A 20,066-nucleotide genomic window follows, 5' to 3' on the forward strand; every position below is an offset into this window, starting at 1 on the left:
CTTCATTCACTCTCAGAGGTCAGACCCTGGCTTACCAATCTGCCCTGTCATAGGCTTTCCTTGAGTCCTTATCAGCCTTCCTCAGTAGGTCAGTGTTGTGAAGACTAGAGGAGTCTGGCAGAGTTCCTGCTCCTCCCAGACTGATATCAAAGGGCAACAGGGGCTGTGACAGAAGGCAAACATTCACACCAAAACCAGATGTGGAACTGAAACAGCAAGGAGAAAAGCAAGAGCATCAGGTAAAAAAAAAAAAAAAAATTTTTTTTTAAATCTCATTCATCTCATCTTAGATGCAATTTATGTATGAGGGCATGAGGGGCTTAGTAAAATCATAGGTAAGGAGACATGAATGAGAAGGAAAACGAGTGAGAAGTTCTGGGAAGTGTGGAGCAGATGTTCATGTCAAGCTGGATTCTCAGAAAACTTTGTTTCTATCATGGTTGTTATGAGCATCCAAGAAACATCAATGAGACTTGGGGGTCGTGAGAGTGTAGATCTGCTCGTTCAAAAGCAATTTGACTTGTTTTGTGGGTCCCAGCAGGTGGAAGTTATGGTGAGATGAACTAGAGCTGAAAATAAGAAACTATTTCTAACACAGCTGTCAGAAATAGAAGGGGATTCCTTGGCGAGAGAGTGAGTTACTTGTTATTGGAGGTATTCAAAGAGTTGCTGGAAAGCAATTTGTTGGCAGTTGCGCATATTATAGAGAGGATTTAAGAATCGGGTAGAGGGTTGGACCAGATCTTTAAAATCCCTTCCAACACTTCTGTGTTTTGAAGATATGAATTAACTCTTATCAGAAATTTCTCTAAGAGCCAAACATTTATATTTGCCTCGAGAAGATGCTGACCTATGAAAAAACAATTCATCCAGTTCATTCTAGTTTGCCTGGAGAAAGTGAAAAGGCAGCCAAGAGCAAACTAATGCAAAGGAGGGGACCGCATCCTGTTGGATGCTTGCTTTTTTCTTCTTGGTGGATATAAACAACACCCACATAGCCTCTGCTTAGCAAAGACCATGCAGAAGAAATGGGTTCCCTTCTTCTGGAGGAAGAATTTTGATTTGGGTTAGTAAATATTTTATTTTTCAATAAACAAAAGCTAAGGGGACCGTTTCTGAAACATTTGTTTCCAGGGTGCTAACTTCAACTTGGGTGGCTGTTCTCTGGGCTGCAAAGCAAAAGGAGGTTGACCACAGTTTAATAATTACATCTCAAAGGCTCATTCAATTCCCAAGTCTTCGTGGTTCCCACAACACAGGCAGAAGTATTAGGACGGAAGGAAAACTCCTGTTCCTGCATCACATTGTATATGGAGACATGTACTGTGTGTGTGTGTGTGTGTGTGTGTGACTGGGTCACTGTGCTATACAGCAGAAATTGACAGAACACTGTTAATCAACTATAATAATTTTTAAAAACAAAAAAGTGTGCTTTCAGAAGATAGTTTTGAAGAGCCTAAAAGATTTCTGCATTTGGTATCGACATTCTTTCAGATAAAGCTTTTTAAAATGTATAAGATAGCACATAAAGAACATCAAATTTTATGTTTGTTTTTATAGCCAGATCTGCTACCTCAAATATACTTCAAAACTATACTCCCTTGGTACTCTATTGCCTTTTTTCTTTCCACTTTTTTTTTGTCTTTTTTTGCCATTTCTTGGGCCGCTCCCTCAGCATATGGAGGTTCCCAGGCTAGGGGTTGAATCAGAGCTGTAGCCACCGGCCTACACCAAAGCCACAGCAACATGGGATCCGAGCTGCGTCTGCAGCCTACAGCACAGCTCATGGCAATGCTGGATCCTTAACCCACTGAGCAAGGCCAGGGATCGAACCCGAAACCTCATGGTTCCTAGTCGGATTCGTTAACCACTGAGCCACGACAGGAACTCCTTTCTTTCTACTTTGAATTAAAAATAGGAGTGTCTTCTGACATCAACTACTACTTCTGTGTAGTCTCTAATAACTTGCTTTGGTTCCTGTGCCAATCCATGCTCATTATATCTGGGCTCACTGTTGGTGCTTCCTGATTTTAAATGAAAAATTGCTAAAATTTTCAGCAATGTAATTTTTCCATTATGGTAAAATATGAAGTATTCCGTTTATCTACGTCTATTCATGCTGGGAAGGCTAAAGGTCTTGGCAAAGTTGTTAGAAAATAATGACATTAGGAGTTCCCATTGTGGCTCAGCGGTAACAAACCTGACTAGTATCCATGAGATGTGGGTTCAATCCCTGGCCTCCATCCGTGGGTTAAAGATCTGGTGTTGCCATGAGCTGTGATGTAGGTTGCAGACTCGGCTCAGATCCTACATTGTTGTGCCTGTGGTATAGGTTGGCAACTAGGCTCCAATTTGACCCCTAGCCTGGGAACTTCCATATGCTGCGGGTGTGGCTCAGAAAGAAAGAAGGAAAGAAAGGAGGAAAGGAGGAGAGAGCGAGAAAGAGAGAAAGAAAGAAGAACATAATGACATTAAAGATGATTTTGGAGTTCCCTAGTGGCACAGTGGGTTAAAGATCTGGTGCTGTCACTGCTGTGGCTCAGGTCACTACTATGGCATGGGTTTTTGATCCCTGGCACAGGAACTTCTGCATTCTGTAGGTGTGGCCAAAAAGATAACCAAAGATTTCCAACGTTGAAAGGTATCGCCAGTAATTTACAGCTATGAAGAAAACATTGTAATTTCTGGACTTGTCGTTAATGTAGAAACCACACGTCTATCCTGATTATTTATTGGAACCCCTTTCTGTTATTGTCTAGGGCACAGAGGGCTGCTGATGGAGAGTCTCGAGATGGATCCGGAAATGCTCTATCCTGAGATAACGGTAGAAGTGGGCAGAGTGACTCTTGGAGAAGAAAGCAGGAAGGAGATGACCAATTGCTCTTTGAAAAGAACTGAAAATTCTAAAATCATCCAAGCCACATGTGCACTGTTAAATTCGGGAGGGGGTGTGATCAAAGTGGAGATTGACGATAAAAACTACAGTTACCGATGCCACGGGCTGGGGCTGGATCTGGAAACTTCTTTGCAAAAGCTCCTTCCCTCAGGTTCACAGAAATACCTTGACTACCTGCAACAGGGGCACAACCTCATGATTTTTGTGAAGTCGTGGAACCCAGATGTTTTCAGCCTCCCCCTAAGGATTTGCAGCTTACGCTCCAATTTGTATCAGAGAGCTATGACCTCCACTGTCAACTTGGGTGCCAGCAATGCCTTGGAGCTTCTCCAAGAGAAGCAGTCTAGAGCCCAAAGAGGAAGGTCAAGGGTGAAGGAGCTGCATCCTCAGAAAGCTCTTGACCAGTACACTCAGGAAGAGGAAGATACGAGGCTGTGTGCCTCAGAATTTTTGCAAAGAGACAAGCTCAGGTATAAGGACAAACTCAACTTTACTGAGTCAACACATGTCGAGTTTAAAAGGTTCACCACCAAAAAGATCATCCCTCGGATTAAAGAAATGCTGCCTCATTATGTTTCTGCATTTGCCAATGCCCAAGGGGGATACCTAATAATCGGGGTGGATGACAAGAGCAAAGAAGTGTTTGGATGTAACAGAGAAAAAGTGGACCCTGACTTATTAAAAAAAGAAATAGGAAACTGCATAGAAAAATTGCCTACCTTCCACTTTTGCTGCGAAAAGCCAAAGGTGAACTTCACGACCAAAATCTTGAATGTGTACCAAAATGATGTCCTTTATGGTTATGTCTGCGTGGTTCACGTGGAGCCCTTCTGCTGTGTAGTATTCACAGAGGCCCCAGATTCCTGGGTCATCAGGGACAATTCTGTCACAAGGCTGACGGCTCAGCAGTGGGTGACCATGATGCTGGATATTCAATCAGGTAAAGCAGAAAAGTCATTATCCAGTCAGCAGGAAGGAACCCCTTCTCTGCCAGATATTTTAGTTAAAGAATAGAAAGCTGTTTTGGGCTTACAATTCTTCCTCTATTAAAGGGCTATTTTCAGAGTTCCCACTGTGGTGCAGTGGGTAAAGGATCAGGCATTGCCGCAGCTGCGGTGTCAGTTGCAGCTGTGGCTTGGATTCGACCCCTGGCCCGGGAACTTCCATATGCCACAGGGTTATTTTCTAACATTTTAGAAAAGACTCAGAATGGGAGCTCTTGTGAGGTCAAGAAATACTTGGATTTTCATCTCTTTGGGGAAAGTTAAGTATGCCATTGGCCATGAATTCGTGAAAGTTCCTTTCTGTGCACTGTAAAGGGCTATTGAAAAATATTTGCAGGCTGATATTCCTAGTCTAAAACATTCATCAGTAGTCTCTCTCTAGAGATGATAATCAGAGGAACATTGTTTAAGAATGATTCTTAGAGTTCCCGTCGTGGCTCAGTGGTTAACGAATCTGACTAGGAACCATGAGGTTGTGGGTTCGATCCCTGGCCTTGCTTAGTGGGTTAAGGATCTGGTGTTGCTGTGAGCTGTGGTGTGGATTGCAGACAAGGATCAGATGCCGCGTTGTTGTGGCTCTGGCATAGGCCGGTTGCTACAGCTTCAATTGGACTCCTAGCCTGGGAACCTCCATATGCCACGGGAGCGGCTCAAGAAAAGGCAAAAAGCAAAAAAAAAACCCAAAAAAACAAAACAAAACGCATGTTCCATTCCTGGACTGGCTCAGTGGGTTAAGGACCTGGTATTGCTGTGAGCTGTGGTGTAGATCGCAGATGCAGCTCAGATCCCACGTTGCTGTGGCTGTGGTGTAGGCCGGCGGCTGCAGCTCTGATTGGACACATAGCCTGGGAACTTCCGTATGCCGCAAGTGCGGCCCTTTAAAAAAAAAAGACAAAAAAAAAAAGAATGACTCTCCAGGAGCTCCCGCTGTGGCAGGAGTGATAGTGTCTTGGGAGAGCTAGGACTCAGGTTTGATCTCTGGCCTGGCACAGCAGGTTAAGGATACCGAGTTGATGCAGCTGCGGCTTGGGTCGTGACTGCAGCTTGGATCCCATCCCTGGCCCAGGAATTCCATATGCCACTGGGTAGCCAAAAATGGGAGAAAAAAAAAAAGAACTTGAAAGTGTCCATGAGGATGAAGGATCAATCCCTAGTCTCACTCAGTGGATTAAGGATCTGGTGTTGCCACAATGGTGTAGGTCACAGATGCAGCTTGGATCCTTCGTTGCCATGTTTGTGGTGTAGACCTGAAGCTGCAGCTCTGATTCAACCCCTAGCCTGGGAACCTCCATATGTCACAGGTGCAGCCATAAAAAGAGAAAGGAAAAAATATAATAAGAATGACTCTCTACAGATTCTTTCCAGGGAAACTTGTTGACAAATTTGAATTGTTTCAGGAACATTGGGAGGTAATATCTTAAACCACTGGGCTGGGGGCACCACCAAGTGGAGGAAAATCAATGCAAAAGGAAGTGAGAGGGAGGAGTTCCTGTTGTGGCTCAGCGGAAACGAATCTGACTAGCATCCATGAGGACGCAGGTTTGATTCCTGGCCTCGCAGTGGGTTGGAGATCCGGTGTTGCCATGACCTGGGTGTAGGTCAAAAACGTGGCTTAGATCCCGTGTGGCTGTGGCTGTGGTCTAGGCTGGCAGCTGTAGCTCCAATTCAACCCCTAGCCTGGGAACCTCCATATGCTGCGGGTGCGGCCCTAAAAACACACACACACACACACACAAAAGGAAGTGCAAGGGAAGGGGTTGAGCAAGGACTCTGTGTGTTTACACTTCCTTGCAGTTTTGCTGAGAATCAGCCCTGGTGATTTCAAGTCAATCCATGAAAGGCTTATGGGCTGAATGGAGCTTATGAGTCTAGCTTCGTGATCAGTAAGTTCCAAATTTGATAAAAATAACCTCAAGACTTGAGTGTTTTTATTGGGTTATTCTTTCTCTTGTGTTTAGTTTGTTCGAGGTTACTTTTCATACACACGCACACACATGCAGGCACCAGAAACTAGAGATCCTACCACCTTCTATTCCATCTAAACCTTGGATGGGGGAGTTCCCATTATGGCTCAGTAGATACCAATCTAACTAGTATCCATGAGGATTCAGGTTCGACCCTTGGCCTCGTTCAGTGGGTCAAGGATCTGGCACTGCCGTGAGCTGTGGTATAGGTTGCAGACGTGGCTCAGACCCCACGTTGCTGTGGCTATAGTGTAGGCCAGCAGCTGCAGGTCCGATTTGACCCCCTAGCCTGGGAACTTCCATATGCCGTGGGTGTGGCCCTAAAAGGAAAAAAAGAAAAAAGAAACTTTGGATGGGGACTTTAACAACTACAACAATATAAAACAATACTGTGTTTACTTTTTCTGACGCCTCCTCCCTTCTCGGAGATGACCTGGAACCAGAATATTAGAGTTGGAAGGAAGTTTAGGGATCACCTGCTCAACCTTGCAGGAGAGAGAGTTGAAATGAGTTGCCTAAGAGAAGTGATTTAGAAGCTGCATGGCCCTGCAGGAGTCCCAGACCCCTTTTCCTAACATCTGTGGACTATTTGAGGCATAGAAAGATTGAGAGCAGCTCAGGCGTAACATCCATCACTTGTCAACAGTAGGAAGAGCTATACTTCTTTTACTTTTTTTTTTTTTTTTTTTTGCCATTTCTTGGCCCGGTCCCACGGCATGTGGAGGTTCCCAGGCTAGGGGTCCAATCAGAGCTGTAGCCACCGGCCTACACCAGAGACACAGCAACGCAGGGATCCAAGCCGCGTCTGCAACCTATACCACAGCTCATAGCAACGCCGGATCGTTAACCCACTGAGCAAGGCCAGGGATCAAACCCAAAATCTCATGGTTCGTAGTCGGATTCATTAACCACTGAGCCACAACGAGAACGCCTTCCTTTATTTATTTTTCATCTGAAACCATTTTCCATGGATTTGTTTAGCTCCCTGTAATTTGTCCGCAGACTACAGCCTTCACCAGATTTCTCCAGCTTCCTCTACACCAAGAGGCACATCATGTCCCATCAAAGTCCTGGAATTTAAGAGGGCTCTACAACAACGCTTGTTTCCAGGTATTGCTTCTTGATTTCAGCTGAGGGGAATATTTGTTTTCTAAAATTAAGTTGGGGAGTTCCTGTTGTGGCTCAGTGGTTAACAAACCCAACTAGAATCCATGAGGACGTGGGTTTGATCCTCAGCCTCGCTCAGTGGGTTAAGGATCTGGCATTGCTGTGAGCCATGATGTAGCTTGCAGATGCAGCTCAGATCTGGCGTGGCTGTGGCATAGGCCGTTTGCTACAGCTTCAGTTGGACCCCTAGCCTGGGAACCTCCATATGCCGCCAGTGCAACCCTAAAAGACAAAAATAAAATAAAAATTTACGAATAAAATAAAATTAAGTTGGAAGGAATTGGTAGCAATTAGTCCAAATTCTTCTCCTTAAAGAAGGCCAAATGTAGGCCTTAGCAGACACAATGGTCTTGAATTAATATACCCGTGAGTTCTTGTTTTTAGTCATCAGATCCACCTATACTTCTGTATGCTTTGGGGTTTCCAGTCACATATGGTTTTTGTTCTCTGAATATGAGAGAAAAAGTCTGAGAGAACTGCCCCCTGGCTTTCCAGTGCACATAGAGGTGAGCCATGGAGTCACCTGGACTCTTCCTAAGGCAGAGTTTTTCAACCTTGACCCCACTGACATTGGAATTCTTTGTTGAGAGGAGCCACCCTGAGAACTATAGGATGTGTAGCTGCATTCTTGGCCTTTACCTACTAAATGCCAGCTATGACAATTTGACAAAACATTCCCAAATATTCCCAAATATCCCCAGGGGTTCGAAATTGCCACAGGTTAAGAATCACTGTTTTGGAGTTCCCGTCATGGCTCAGTGGAAATGAATCCCACAGTAACCAAGAGGTGGCAGGTTTGATCCCTGGCCTCACCCAGTGGGTTAAGGATCCAGTGTTGCCATGAGCTGTGGTGTAGGTCGCAGACACGGCTCAGATCCGACACTGCTGTGGCTGTGGTATAGGCCTGCAGCTACAGCTCCAATTCAACCCCTAGCCTGGGAGCTTCCATATGCCATGGGTGCAGCCCTAAAAAAAAAGACATAGAAAAAAAAAAAAAAACAGAATCACTATTCTAAAAGGAAAGTTCTTAGATTCCCCAAAACATCAAGCTCACACACACACACACACACACAACAACCCCTTAGTGGGAAGGAATACCTTCCTAGCAGTACTGGACCATTCAGTGTTGAGGAGAAGGTGCTAGAAGGCTGTTCCATGAAAACCCCTCCTTGGTTGCCTTCCCCCCAGAAACAGGAACTTCACGGCCCAGGCCTGTGAAGAGAAAGTGCTTTCTTTGCGATCGAGGAAACCCATAGTTCCATGGCTAGGCTCATTTCTTCTCACAATATTGCAGGGATACTTACAACATGCTTTTGTAGATTTTAGTAACTTCTCTTCCTTGAATTTTCAGTGACATGGGAAGAGACACAGTTTCAACCAGAATCCCTCTGCAAGAAGCTCTTCTCAGATCATAAAGGACTGGAAGAACTAATGAAGACACAAGTTAATGAAGACACAAATTCTCCGGGGATTGTGGTATTTTCCAGAAGCTGGGCTGGTGATGTTGGCTTAAGGAAAGAGCACCATGTCCTGTGTGATGCTCTCCTGATAGCCGTGAACAGGCCCCTTGTACTCTACACAATCTTAACAGACCCCGCTTGGGATGGGGGGCGTGTGTATGCCCGCAACACTGCGCAGCAATTAAAGCAGAAACTGGGAACTCTTGGTGGTTACACAGGGAAAGTGTGTGTCCTTCCGAGGCTGATATGCCTGCCCGGCACACAGTGTAGACCTGCTGAAATCCCCTTACGCTACCCCCAATCCTACAGGCTGGCTGATAAGGATGAAATGGAAGATTTGCTGCAAGCCCTTATCGTGGTCTCACTCTGCTCCCCATCTGTTCTGAGTGACCAGCTGGGCTGCGAATTTTTCAATTTGCTCATAGCAGAGCAGTGCGAGTTGCTTTCAGAGAGCCTTCAGGAGACACGAGAATTGTTCCTCCACTGCTTTCCAGGAACCAGGAAGACAGCCCTAGCCATAAAGATCATGGAGAAAATTAAGGACTTGTTCCACTGCAAGTCCAAAGAGATCCTCTACGTTTGTGAAAGTGATGCCTTAAAGGATTTTGTGACGTAAGAGTTTCACTAACTAAACACAATAAACCTAGTCACTCAATCTTTTCAACGGTATGGCACAAGTAACTTGTGCTTTTAGTTTAAGATTTTGCAATGCCTTGGGCTAAGGATAAAAGCCCAACTATAAATACATTTCCAAGAGATCAGGTGCTTGAGCTAGAAAAGGGCATTTTGCAATGTGCAGATTTAAACGTATCATTATTACTTAGCCAAGTATGTATCACTTTAAATTTGTCTGACTAGAAATATTTTTTTCACAATCTATGGCCTTAAATTAAAGAATGGTTGGGGAGTTCCCGTGGTCGTGCAGTGGATAATGAATCCGACTAGAAACCATGAGGTTGCTTGCGGGTTCGATCCCTGGCCTTGCTCAGTGGGTTAATGATCCGGCGTTGCTATGAGCTGTGGTGTAGGTCGCAGATGCGGCTCCCATCCCGTGTTGCTGTGGCTCTGGTGTAGGCGGGTGGCTACAGCTCCGATTCGACCCCCTAGCCTGGGAACCTCCATATGCCGCGGGAATGGCCCTAGAAAAGGCAAAAAGACAAAAAAAAAAAAAAGGAATGGTTGGGGTTCCCTTATGTTTCAGTGGGTTAGGAATCCAGCATTGTCACTGCCAGTGACAGGTTGCTACTTGGTGCAGGTTTGATCCCTGGCCCAGGAAATTCCACATAAATCAGGGGGTGGAGGGAAAGAAAGGTTAAAATGAACCTACTTTGCTGTACTTACACTTTTTGCTGGATACTTAATGGTTTAAAATCAAGGTATTTCGGTCAATTGCACACTATACCTAATAGGAACTCGAATTTAAATACCATTTGACTTTGTTTATAATATAGTTTTATTTGTTTTGTTCTGAATCAATAATTTTAGAAAACACACCTTTGCTTCTAATTGAAATCTTAAGCTTTTAATTTAGTAAAAGAAATTGTTATTCAATCTAGCAAATGAGGGCTTTTAATTTTGATTTGATTGGCATTTATTCAATAAAGTTTTTGAGCATGATTTATATGCTAGGTACTGTGTACACTTAGTTTCAGAGAAGAAAAAAAAACATATTGAAGGCCTTGCTGTAAAACCCAGTAAGAGAGACAAAGAGAAAAGTAAGCAATGGGAGTGTTGTATGATGAGTATGATAAGAAAGATATGCTTAATTTAGGCTAGAGATTGGTCAGAAAATACTCCCTAGTGAAGGAAATTCTTGGGCACACTCTTAATAGTCAGGACAGGTGTTCCTGCTGTGGTGCAGTGGGTTAAGAATCCAACTGCAGTGGTTCAGTTCACTGCAGAGGCTCAGGTTTAATCCCTGGCCCAGAAACTTTCATATGCTGTAGGTGCAGACATTAAAAAAAAAAAAAAAAGTCAGTAGGAGAAGTGAATAAAATGGGTCCTTTTAAGGCAAAGAGCATAGCAAGTGCGAAGGCATGGAGATTAGACAATCAGAGCAGTAGATTTGCCTGGAGCATGGAGGGGCTGTGGGTATGTGACAGATGATGAGGTTAGATGCCAGATTATGAAGGGTCTTGTAAACTGTGCTAAAGATTATGGTTTGCTTAGGGTTTTTTTGTTGTTTTTTTTGTTTTGTTTTCTCTTTTTAGGGCCACACCCACGGCATGTGGAAGTTCCTAGGCTAGGAGGTCAATCGGAGCTGCAGCTACCAGCCTACACCACAGCCACAGCAATGCCAGATCTAAGCCACGCCTGCGACCTACGCCACAGCTCACAGCAATGCCAGCTCTTTAACCCACTGAGCAGAGCCAGGGTTTGAATCCACATCCTCATGGATACTAGTCGGGTTTGTAACCCGCTGAGCCACAGCAGAACTCCAAGATTTCCTTTAGATGTAAGGAATTTATCTCCAGGGACTGTCAAGCAGCAGAAATGGACTATACCAGAAGTAAATAGAAATAATATTGAAGTTCCCGTCATGGCCCAGTGGAAGCAAAAATCTGACTAGGAACCATGAGTTTGCGGGTTCGATCATTGTCCTCACTCAGTGGATTAGGGATCCAGCATTGCCATGAGCATTGGTATAGGTCACGGACGTGGCTCAAATCCTGCGTTGCTGTGGCTGTGGTGTAGGCAAGCAGCTGTAGCTCCAATTGGACCCCTAGCCTGGGAACCTCCATATGCTGCAGGAGTGGCCCTAGAAATGGCAAAAAGACAAAAAAAAGGCAAAAGAAAGAAAGAATATATAAATATTAAATATAATTTATTGCATAAAATGTCAATTAAATATTAACTATAGTATAAATATATAAATGTACAAATAGAAATAATATACAATAAAAATAAATAGAAATCTCCTACCTGAGTTCATTTCAAAAGTTTCACATGCAGAATTAACTTGATAACCGCAAAGAGTAGGGTTTGCAATGATGTATTCTGTCGGTCAGGTAACTTGTGAGTGGAGCAGTTCTGTAGTATTCAGGACTGTACTGAATCAGTGAATCAGCCTCCAGATGAGAACTAGCTATTAATGCCAAGCCAGAGAATAATAAATGCACGGTGTTCCCTTTGTTTATCCACTGAAGCCCTCTTGGCTCTTTCGCCCTTACAGCCAGCAAACCACCTGCCAAGCAGTGACCAGGGAAACCTTCATGCGAGGGGAGTTTCCAAAGATCAAACACATAGTGATGGATGAGACTGAGAATTTCTGCAGCACCTATGGTGACTGGTACCTGAAGGCGAAAAGCATCACCCATCCAAAGATGAGGGGCGCCGGAAGTGAAAGTCTTCACCGCGGGATTCTCTGGCTTTTTCTGGACCCTTTCCTAGTCCGCCATGCCGCTCGCAGTGGCCTTCCCCCTCCGTCTGCTCAGTTTCCTCGAAAAACCATCACCAACGGGATCCACTGTGCTCTGGAAATAGCAATGGTCATGAAAGAAGAAATGAAAAGGATCCAAGAAAATCCACACTCCAATGTGTCTCCAGACACATTGGCATCGTTCAGGGAAGCTGCCTACGAGGAGGCAATGTGTCACCAAGCTCTGCCTGGGGTGTTCGAGTCAGAGACAAACCTGACCACAGAAGAAATGGCGAAACACGTGGCAGAAAGATGTCACAGCCTGTTCCAGTGCGGCTATCTGCCCAAAGATATAGCAATTCTGTGCCGGAGAGGGGAGGACAGGAGACGCTATGAGCTTGCACTGCTAAGAGCAATGGAATTATTTGAGACCCACGGAACCACAAAGGTTGCCTTCAGCCAGGCCTCTGGTGTTTTGGATGGTCACATCATTTTAGACAGTATTCAGCAGTTTTCAGGCCTGCAGAGGAATATTGTGTTTGGGCTTAGTCCAGAAGGTACCCTGTCAGAGGAAGTTCATAAGCTCCGTTTTGCCTCGAGAGCCATTAAACACCTCTACCTGCTTTATGAAAAGAGGGCAGCCTTCTGAAAGTTCCTTCACACACTCCAGGAAGGGCGAAAGAGTCCCTGTTCCCAGGCAGATGGCAGCTGTGCCTTTTACAACGAAGGAAATCAAGGCACGGTCAGTGTGGCGTGGAGCCTCAGAAATATCTCTTGGGACTGGCCCTTCTGGTCTATTTGCAGTGTCACTGTCTTTTTCCCATTTCACCTCTTCCCTGGGACTTGTCACTGCTCCCTTGCCTCTGGTTTTCCTCGTCCAATCCAGGCTCCATTTTGCCAACCACAGAGGTTCTCCTCAAATACAGAAGTGATTTTGTGACATCCCTGCTAATGTATCTTCCGGGAGCCACTGCAGTCTTTACACCAAACTAATTTTCAGGGCTTCCCGTGATTCATCCTGACTTGTTCTCCTAACGCATCCTTTATTATACCTCCATCTTTCAGTGTTTTCTAATGAACCTCTGCCTTGCTGGCCTATTTTGGGGGTGGGGCAGGGTGCCCTTTAGGCAACTTTCATTGGGCAGCTCCAGCGTAGCCCCTGGGTTGGTACTTTATGCTGGCTGTGGGCCTCAAGCTTTAGATTTCCTCTTGATACTAAGGCTGGATCAGTCTCTTGGGGATGGTTTTATGCTAATCAAGCTCACCAAAGACCAATGCACAAATGAAAATACCATTGTGTCCATTTACGGTGAGGATTGTAGTTATAAATGGGCCGGATGTTTTTGTTACTTAGCACCTTTGGTAGCAACATAGGAAGCCAAATTATACATGCATAGCTTTGCAGCAAGGGGAGCTGGTAATCCGATTCAAATGTATGAAGACTTCAGGCTATGTTAGACTACTGCAATCATCTTCCAAATAGGGATATTTCCAACACAAGGACTAGACAAGTCGAATTTCCAAGAGGAAGCAAATTTGGAATGCTAAAGATGACTGGTTGTTCCATAGTCTCTGCCTCAGATGACATATTTTAGTTTCTAATGTTTCCAGGTTGGCCACCAACCTTCTCCTCACTCTCCCCAACACCTGCCTAACTTTGCTCACATTCACCCTCTACATTTTAATACATTCATCCTCTACCTGATAATACATTCGTCTAGATTAGAAACTTCATACTTTCTGCTGCTGGCCCATAAACGTTCTTTGCACATTCCCGATCTCTTCCATCATGATTTGGTGTTAGTTTTCCAATCCAGCTCTGAGAGTTTATGGGGAGCTTGGATGGCAAGTCCACCACTTACACTGGCCATGCATATGCCTAGCTCCTGGCTGTGCCTGTGCGATTCTTAGCCTTTAAATTCCTTCCTGCCCCTTCTATCTGTTGACATCCTTACGTATCAGTCAAGTTCTTGTTCAAATGCCTCCCTTCTCAACTAAGCGTTCATCATCCCCCTAAGTTAAACTTGGTCTCTCCATTTGCAGTCATTCTATGGCTTAAATTTTTTTTTTTTTTTTGATAGCAAAAAACTCATTCTAAACTGTGCCAAAGGAGTAGTTGCTGGCATAGCAGAATCTATGTAAGACCTTCCTATCATGTATTCTTTCCAATGTATGTGAAATACATTAGAAATAAAATTCAAGTTCCCTTTTTCTAGTCAACTCCTAAAATAGCTAAGCTAATCCTGTGCTCACAAAGGCAGTCTTGTTTTTCTCTCTGCAAGGATTTTTAAATTGCTTGAAAAGATTATGACTTCTAGACTGTGTTTAATTTCTAGGAAGGTTTAGGAAGATTTTATTGATGCTGGAGAGGCATGAATCCAGGAGAAAGTATGGAAGGTATTCTTTTGGCTATAATTTCAGAGAAAGCTCATCACCTTTCTGGAGTTGCTACGGTGGTGAAGCAGTAACCAACCTGACTAGTATCCGTGAAGAAGCAGGTTCGATCCCTGACCTCATCAGCTTTCCAAGAGGCGGGAGAGCAAACAGGGCTTGGAAAAGTGCTCTTAGCTGCCTCTCAGAACTGCTCAGGCCACCAAACCAACCAGTCTAAACCTAGTGGTCAGCTGTCCTGCTCCTGAATTGAACAGAAGCACCTCCCCCTGCCTCCTGGTGCTTCAATTACCTGAAAAAATTTCCTCCTTTTTACTTTTCCTTGGGGGCTTTAGGGTACTTTCAGTGGGAGAAAATAGCACTTTAAAGTCCAACAATTAATTAGTTTTTGATGAACCAAAACATGTTAACATTTGGAGAAGGGGATATGTGTGAATTCTCTGAAAATAAAGAGTCGAAAGTGGAGAGGAACGGAAGGAACGGGGACTGCTAAATTTCAGTCATAAGCTTCAGTACCATTTGACTTTAAACAAGCTGCATGATTTTTGATAAAATAATTGATTTTTTTAAAGAATTTTTTTTTTTCCTGCACTCGCAGCATGCAGAAGTTCCCAGGCCAAGGATTGAACCCCAGCCACAGCTGTAACCAGACCTGCAGCAGTGACAACACCGGATCCTTAACCTGCTGAGCCACAGAAGAACTCCAAGAATTGTCTTATTTATTTTTTATTTTTTAATTTTTTGCCCACCCCATGGCACATGGAGTTCCCAGACCAGGGATCAGATCTGAGTCGCAGTTGTGACCTACACCACAGCTGTGGCAACGCCTGATCCTTAAGCCACTGTGTTGGACCAGGGGTAGAACCTGGGTCTTAGTGCTTTAGAAATGCCACAGATCCCAGTTGCACCACAGCAGGAGCTCCAAGAATTAACTGCTGTAAACACTGAATTTGAGATTCTTTGTCTGCTCTTAGTCTACGCAGACAGTTGGGTCAGGCTTAAAGTAAAAGGTCTAACCCAGTGGTTCTCAACCCTGGCTTCTCATTACAACCACCTGGGAAGTGGTTGTAATGAGATAACAGTGATCAGGCCAGACACCAGACCAGTTACATCAGCATCTCCGGATATGAGCTCGGGCACTGGTATTTATTAAAAGTCCAGATGATTCCAATATGGCACCAGGGTTAAGAACCTGTGAACCCTTCTCCCAGTCTGTTCTTTCTGTTCTCAAACATATGTGTACACATTTCTCTTCCTATTAGACTGTGAGACCCTTGAGAATAAGGATGATACTTACATATCTTTATTTCCCAAAAGTAACTAGTACAGCACCTAAAACACAGCAAGGGCTCAGTAATTATTTATTGAATGGATTTGCTGCGTTCAGAAAATCAGAATCTACGAGGACAATGCTTCTATTCAACGGAAGGGAGTATCTAATTTTGGAGACTTCAAAGAGGTCAACGTGGAGAATAAAACACTGCCATAATGAAGAATAAGAGAATAAAGGGAGTTCCCACTGTGGCACTGCAGGTTGGGGATCTAGCATTGTCTCTGTGGAGCATGGGTTCGATCCCCAGCCTGGTATCATGGGTTAAGGATCCGGTGTTGGAGCAGCTGTGGCTGGGGTTCAGTCCCTGGCCCAGGAACTTCCATATGCTGTATGGAAGAAAAAAAAACAAAAAACAAAGAATAAGAGAATAAAGGAATTTAGATAAAATAATAAAGGAATTTTAGATAAAAGTTTAAAGGTCCATGTTGATGGAAATTTCTTAGATCTGAATTTGAGATTAGAAACTGTTGGGGAATAAGAATAATGGCTAACTTGGTTGTACTTAGAATTCTACATTTTTTTCTATAGACCCTTAATATAACAGAGAAAACAATTTCTTTGGTGAAATAGCATGCCTGCTGTGAGAAGCTTCTAAAACTTACTTTAAAACAGAAAAGTAGGAGTTCCCATCATGGCACAGTGGTTAATGAATCCGACTAGGAACCATGAGGTTGAGGGTTCGATCCCTGCCCTTGCTCAGTGGGCTAAGGATCCGGCGTTGCCGTGAGCTGTGGTGTAGGTTGCAGACGTGGCTCGGATCCTGCGTTGCTGTGGCTCTGGCGTAGGCCAGTGGCTATGGCTCCAATTGGACCCCTAGCCTGAGAACCTCCATGTGCTGCGGGAGCAGCCCAAGAAATGGCAAAAAGACACCCACACACACACAAAAACAGAAAAGTAATATCATTCGATTATGTAAATTTGAGAAATGGAGAAAGGAAAAATTAAAAGTTCTAATCATCTTATGTAGGCACAGTTTTTTTCATTTTTGCTTATTTATTGCTCTATGATGGTTTGCAAAAAATATATATTTTTACATGGTTATGATCAAGTTGTACAATCAGTTTTATAGCTCGTGTGTGTGTGCTTTCCATGCCACCTTTTTGTGAGGCATTGTTGTAAATCATATTATTCTTCTCAATACTTTGCCACTCTCCATACCTATACCATTTGTAGTCCCTGACTTTAGAGCTGGAGTGGATTTTCTACCCTGTTGATGTGGCCTTGGCCGTATGACTTTACTTGGCCACTGAAATGTTAGCAGTTGTGATGTGCACAGAGACTTTACCCATTTCAGCCTTGGATCTGCTCTCTTGGGCCTCTGCTAACACCTTATGAAGACGATGTCTTGGGCAGCCCACCAGGCACAGAAGAATGAGACATATGAAGAAGGCTTTGAACTCAACTCATGGCTGGAGCCAAATTCCACTGATTCTGACTAAATTAGCCCAAATCCAGCAGACCTGCAATTGCAAAAGTGAGAAATAAATACTTATTGTATGACTGAGAGTCTAAGGGTGTTGTTTGTTTTGCAGCAGTAGCTGACTAATGCAGACATTTCCCAATGTTGTAGCATAGTCTTCAACATTATCTTTTTTTTTTTTTTTTGGCCTTGGCTGTGGCTTATGGAAGTTCCCAGGCCAGGTATGGAACCAACGCCACAGCAGTAACCAGAGCCACAGCAGTGACAACACTGGGTGTTTAACCCACTGAACCACCGAGGAACTCTCAACATTATCATTTTTACTGGTTGTACCATAGTCCCGAAGATTATACAAAATTTCAAGAACCATCCTTTTAAATATTTGGGTGACTAGCAAATCTACACTATTAAAATCAAGCCAGGCACACAGTTGGGCATATAACTTCTTTCTTGGGCCCATTTATGAATCCTCTGAAATGAGATTACTGGATCAAAAAGGTGACCTTGATAAAAGACTCACCTTATTCATACTGGTTCTGAGAGGAAGTGCATAGAAAATCCCCACATCACTGTATATAGCAACATACAGAAGTTTCTGTTGTGGCTCAGTGGAATGGAACCCATATCCATGAAGATGTGAGTTCGATCCCTGGCCCTGCTCAATGGGTTAAGGATCTGGTGTTGCCATGAGCTGTGGTATAGGTCGCAGATGGGTCTCAGATCCTGCGTTGCTGTGGCTGTGGTATAGGCTATGGAATCTACAGCTCAGATTTGACCCTCGCCTGGGAACTCTCATATGCCGTAGGTGCAGCCCCCCCCCCCAGCCAAAAAAAACCCAGAATAAAAACAGATGTTGCCTTAAACAGGAGAACAAAATGGTGGCATCAGGTTTGATGACAAAAGAGGCACTGGCATCTCAGAAACAAGGGGCTCAGAGCATGTGGCCTGCATGCAAAGTAAAACCAAGGATCATCACCCTCTTCACCCTGACCCAGACCCTCAGGAGAAGAACCAAACTTGGAGAATTACAGATGGGAACGTGAATTGTGTAACCTTAACATTATACATATAGAAAAAAAATATTCTGGTCACATGAAACTGACATAGGCTGCTATCTCAGAGATATGAAAAGACAGACTACCTTTATTATTATTATTATTATTATTATTACTATTATTATTTTGGTCTTTTTAGGGCCACACCTGAGGCATGAAGGTTCCCAGGCTAGGGGTCGAATCAGAGCTTTAGCCGCTGGCCTACACACAGCAATGCCAGATCCTTACCCACTGAACGAGGCCAGGGATCAAACCTGCATCCTCATGGATGCTAGTCAGATTTGCTTCTGCTGAGCCATGACGGGAACTCCAAGACAGGCTACTTCTAACCATCGATAAAACTTTTTTTTTTTTTTAAGAGAAACTCTGGCATGGAGAAACTCATCTAAGGCAAGACAAAGAACTATGGAGGTACACTAAATTTCCTACGAAGCTGAGCTGCCCTAGTTTCCCCAGGGTTTTGGAGAGGCTGAACATAAAATTATTGTCAAGAAGCTCTTCAATTTGAAATAAGTACAAAATCTAAGTTCTCACTGTGGCACAACGGGTTTGGTGGCATCCTGGGAGCGCTGGGATGCAGGTTTGACCCCAGGCCCAGCATAGTGTGTTAAGGATCCGCCGTTGCCACAGCCCAGCTGCAGCTAGGATCAGATCCCTGGCTGGGAAACCACCCCATGTATCCTGGGGCGGCCATAAAAGTACAACAGCAACAATAGCAAAACACACAAAAAAAGAAATAAGCAAAAAATTTATAATAACTGCATGTTACTGTCCACTGAGATGATACTACAACCAGCTACTATTTGCTAATGCTTTGCATAATTCTCACAACTGCTTTATGAGGTATACTGCATACGCATTATCTCCATGTCATAGACGACAAAAGAGGCACAGAGAATTTTCTTTTTTTGTTGTTACTGATTTTTTTGTTTTTTAGGGCCACACCCGAGGCATATGGAGATTTCCCCGGCTAGGGGTCGAATTGGAACTTCAGCTGCCAGCCTACACCACAGCCACACCAACATCAGATCTGAGCCGCGTCTGCGACCTATACCCTAACCCACTGAGGGAGGCCAGGGATCGAACCCACAACCTCATGATTCTTAGTTGGATTCGTTTCCACTGCGCCATGGCGGGAACTCCGAGAATTTTCTTAAAGGTACATGTCTAGAAAGTGTTTTAAAAATAACATTTAAGTAAATCCTTGATTTAGAAATCTCAACTCTGAGCATGTATAAATACTCCGAAAATACTCGTGTGTGCTCTTAGGATCCTGCCAAGTTCTCATCTCTAGAGAGCACCGGCCTTCACTGCAAGTGAAAACAGCTGACTGGTCTATACTGCTTCCTCTTTTTAACACCTGTCAGTTCTCCCAGAGCCTCCTGACCATTCTGGACAAGTCTGAATTTCTTCTTCTGCAAAATTCAGAATCAGACTCAAGTCCTGTTCCTGATCTGTCCTAGAGCAGGGACTCCTAACATGAACTGGCAGATCCCCTCCCAAGCTGCTGCACCTTGGTTTCTCCCACTGCAACCTTGGGGGTGTTTCCTGGGGATTTAGAATGTGAAGTCTCCATCTTCCTCCTTCTTTCAAAATCCCTTGGTGGGGGTGGGGGTGGGGTAGACACATTTTGCTGGTTATCAAATGAAATGGGCATTTAGAAAGTTCGGGGACGGTGTTTTCCCTCTGAATCTACCTCCCCCACGAGGGGAAGGAAGAGGCTCAAGTTGCTTCCTTGTTCCGTATTTTCAGTTGACAGAGAAATTGTTTTGAAATAAATAGGATCTGTTTTCAGTGTTGTTCCTTTTTTCATTCTCAGCCTAAAATAAAAATGAAGAATGAAGTTACAGCCACTATGATTGTCCTTTTTTTTTTTTTTTTTTTTTTTGTGGCTGCTTTCAAAGCCTGCAGAAATTCCTGTGCCAGGGGATCGATCCTGCACCAGAGCAGGGACAATACCAGATCCTCAACCTGCCTAGGTGCCAGGGAACTTTTTTTTTTTATTTGCCAGAGAAGAA

At 44.1% G+C, this 20,066-nt stretch overlaps 1 protein-coding gene across 3 annotated transcripts; it reads left to right on the forward strand.

Annotated features, from left to right (window-relative positions):
* The first annotated feature begins 147 nt into the window (after positions 1–147).
* On the forward strand, positions 148–14,851 carry LOC125115170 (protein SLFN14-like). Of its 3 annotated transcripts, none has more exons than XM_047759029.1 (5): positions 148–239; positions 2,767–3,836; positions 6,846–6,974; positions 8,383–9,103; positions 11,664–14,851. In XM_047759029.1, the coding sequence occupies exons 2-5, from the start codon at positions 2,777–2,779 to the stop codon at positions 12,496–12,498; spliced, it is 2,745 nt and encodes a 914-aa protein (XP_047614985.1). In that variant the 5' UTR covers positions 148–239; positions 2,767–2,776; the 3' UTR covers positions 12,499–14,851. The 3 variants fall into 3 exon arrangements, with proteins under 3 accessions (XP_047614985.1, XP_047614984.1, XP_047614986.1); XM_047759028.1 differs by having other exon boundaries at positions 184–239; positions 2,760–3,836; XM_047759030.1 differs by having other exon boundaries at positions 184–239; positions 2,760–3,836; positions 6,867–6,974.
* The last annotated feature ends 5,215 nt before the right edge of the window (positions 14,852–20,066 follow it).

Source organism: Phacochoerus africanus, chromosome 14 (genome assembly GCF_016906955.1).
Source record: "Phacochoerus africanus isolate WHEZ1 chromosome 14, ROS_Pafr_v1, whole genome shotgun sequence".
In the NCBI taxonomy this organism is placed as follows: domain Eukaryota; kingdom Metazoa; phylum Chordata; class Mammalia; order Artiodactyla; family Suidae; genus Phacochoerus; species Phacochoerus africanus.

What these genes read in the sequence shown, in the direction of transcription:
- LOC125115170 (XM_047759029.1), top strand. Translation starts at nt 2,777, where the DNA reads ATGGAGAGTCTCGAGATGGATCCGGAAATGCTCTATCCTGAGATAACG. An exon ending in GATGCTGGATATTCAATCAG is followed by an intron (nt 3,837 to 6,845) that starts GTAAAGCAGAAA and finishes GGATTTGTTTAG; the next exon opens with CTCCCTGTAATTTGTCCGCA. An exon ending in ACAACAACGCTTGTTTCCAG is followed by an intron (nt 6,975 to 8,382) that starts GTATTGCTTCTT and finishes TTGAATTTTCAG; the next exon opens with TGACATGGGAAGAGACACAG.